This window comes from Centroberyx gerrardi, chromosome 24 (assembly GCF_048128805.1).
Source record: "Centroberyx gerrardi isolate f3 chromosome 24, fCenGer3.hap1.cur.20231027, whole genome shotgun sequence".
Lineage (NCBI taxonomy): Eukaryota > Metazoa > Chordata > Actinopteri > Beryciformes > Berycidae > Centroberyx > Centroberyx gerrardi.
The window spans coordinates 24,122,405-24,124,904 of NC_136020.1; the positions used below are offsets into that span (position 1 = coordinate 24,122,405).

General features: G+C 50.3%; 1 protein-coding gene across 2 annotated transcripts in view; it reads left to right on the forward strand.

The window, feature by feature from the left end:
• cand1 (cullin-associated and neddylation-dissociated 1) overlaps positions 1-2,500 on the forward strand; it is a 33,661-nt gene that overhangs the window by 10,273 nt on the left and 20,888 nt on the right. For both annotated transcript variants that reach the window (XM_078282160.1, XM_078282161.1), the window contains exons 8-9: positions 1,348-1,453; positions 2,310-2,455. In XM_078282160.1, coding sequence (XP_078138286.1) covers positions 1,348-1,453; positions 2,310-2,455 — 252 coding nt within the window. The remainder of the gene's footprint in view (positions 1-1,347; positions 1,454-2,309; positions 2,456-2,500) is intronic.

Sequence of the window (2,500 nt, forward strand, 5' to 3'; positions counted from 1 at the left end):
TTGAAGTTACAGATGATGAGTCTCCAGGTCCATCAGTCCGTCCCTCTGCTGACTGAACACAGCAGGACCGTCCCTCTGCTGACTGAACACAGCAGGACCGTCCCTCTGCTGACTGAACACAGCAGCAGGACCGTCCCTCTGCTGACTGAACACAGCAGGACCGTCCCTCTGCTGACTGAACACAGCAGCAGGACCGTCCCTCTGCTGACTGAACACAGCAGGACCGTCCCTCTGCTGACTGAACACAGCAGGTCCGTCCCTCTGCTGACTGAACACAGCAGGACCGTCCCTCTGCTGACTGAACACAGCAGCAGGACCGTCCCTCTGCTGACTGAACACAGCAGGACCGTCCCTCTGCTGACTGAACACAGCAGGACCGTCCCTCTGCTGACTGAACACAGCAGCAGGACCGTCCCTCTGCTGACTGAACACAGCAGGTCCGTCCCTCTGCTGACTGAACACAGCAGCAGGACCGTCCCTCTGCTGACTGAACACAGCAGCAGGTCCGTCCCTCTGCTGACTGAACACAGCAGCAGGACCGTCCCTCTGCTGACTGAACACAGCAGGTCCGTCCCTCTGCTGACTGAACACAGCAGGACCGTCCCTCTGCTGACTGAACACAGAAGTTGGGGTTCGTTAGGTAGACTTTTTTTGTTACTGCAATGCATTACGATAATTACGGTAATCGACGACGGCACGCTCCAGAGTCTTCCGCCGGCCGAGCCGTCTTGTGGCACTTGTACGTTACAAACTACAGTTACAGACAGGCAGCAGGAGTTTACCGGTATCCACCGTTGTTTGCATGTAAGCTGAAGCTAACTGAACCCGGGCGCCGACGTGTTCCCGGTGATCCGGCCGAGATCTCGGCGGGGGTCCGGGGCTCGGACCGGGAGGATCGATGCGGGCCGTGGGCGCGGCGGAGAGGACAGCGGCGGAGAGAGGAGACGGACACGGTCTTGTTTCCTTTGTTTTTTTCCCCGGCCTGTATTTGAGGCCGGCCTTTATTTGTTCGTGTCGACCACGGCCATTATCGGAGACCCGGCTTTTAATTGACTATTAGAGGAAATATGGTAATAGGATTAATAGAACTCAACATTTCAGAACAGATAGGAGCATCAGATGTCTGTCTCTCTGTCCACTGACTCAACTGGTCTCATATTTATTCTTGACTTGCTGCTTGGAGACTTTCCACAGATCTCTGTTTACTTTCTCTTCCTTGTTTTCTTAATGGGTGAAACGAATCACTTCCTGTCTGACCACAGCGGCTGCAACGGGCCAATCATATGCAGCGCTGACGTTCTGTCTCTCTCTACCTGTCTGTCTCTCTCTACCTGTCTGTCTGTCCAGGAGAGTATCTGGAGAAGATAATCCCGCTGGTTGTGAAGTTTTGTAACGTTGACGATGACGAGCTCCGAGAGTACTGCATCCAGGCCTTCGAGTCCTTCGTCAGGAGGTACTACACACTAAATACACACTAATACACACTAACAGTACTGCATCCAGGCCTTCGAGTCCTTCGTCAGGAGGTACTACACACTAAATACACACTAATACACACTAACAGTACTGCATCCAGGCCTTCGACTCCTTCGTCAGGAGGTACTACACACTAAATACACACTAATACACACTAACAGTACTGCATCCAGGCCTTCGAGTCCTTCGTCAGGAGGTACTACACACTAAATACACACTAATACACACTAACAGTACTGCATCCAGGCCTTCGAGTACTTCGTCAGGGGGTACTACACACTAAATACACACTAATACACACTAACAGTACTGCATCCAGGCCTTCGAGTCCTTCGTCAGGAGGTACTACACACTAAATACACACTAATACACACTAACAGTACTGCATCCAGGCCTTCAAGTCCTTTGTCAGGAGGTACTACACACTAAATACACACTAATACACACTAATACACAATAATACACACTAACAGTACTGCATCCAGGCCTTCGAGTCCTTCGTCAGGAGGTACTACACACTAAATACACACTAATACACACTAACAGTACTGCATCCAGGCCTTCGAGTCCTTTGTCAGGAGGTACTACACACTAAATACACACTAATACACACTAACAGTACTGCATCCAGGCCTTCGAGTCCTTCGTCAGGAGGTACTACACACTAAATACACACTAATACACATTAATACACACTAATACACACTAATACACATTAATAGACTAATATACACACAAAAATGCACACTACCACACATATACACTTATGATGATGCTGTGGTTGTTTATGGTTTGTTTGCTGCTTGTTGTTGTTTACTTGTTGTTGTCTCCAGGTGTCCTAAGGAGGTTTACCCCCACGTTCCCACGGTGATCTCTCTGTGTCTGCGCTACCTGACCTACGACCCCAACTACAACTACGACGACGAAGACGAGGACGACAACGCCATGGACGCTGAGCAGAACGACGAGGACTACCAGGGTACACACACACACACACACACACACACACACACACACACACACA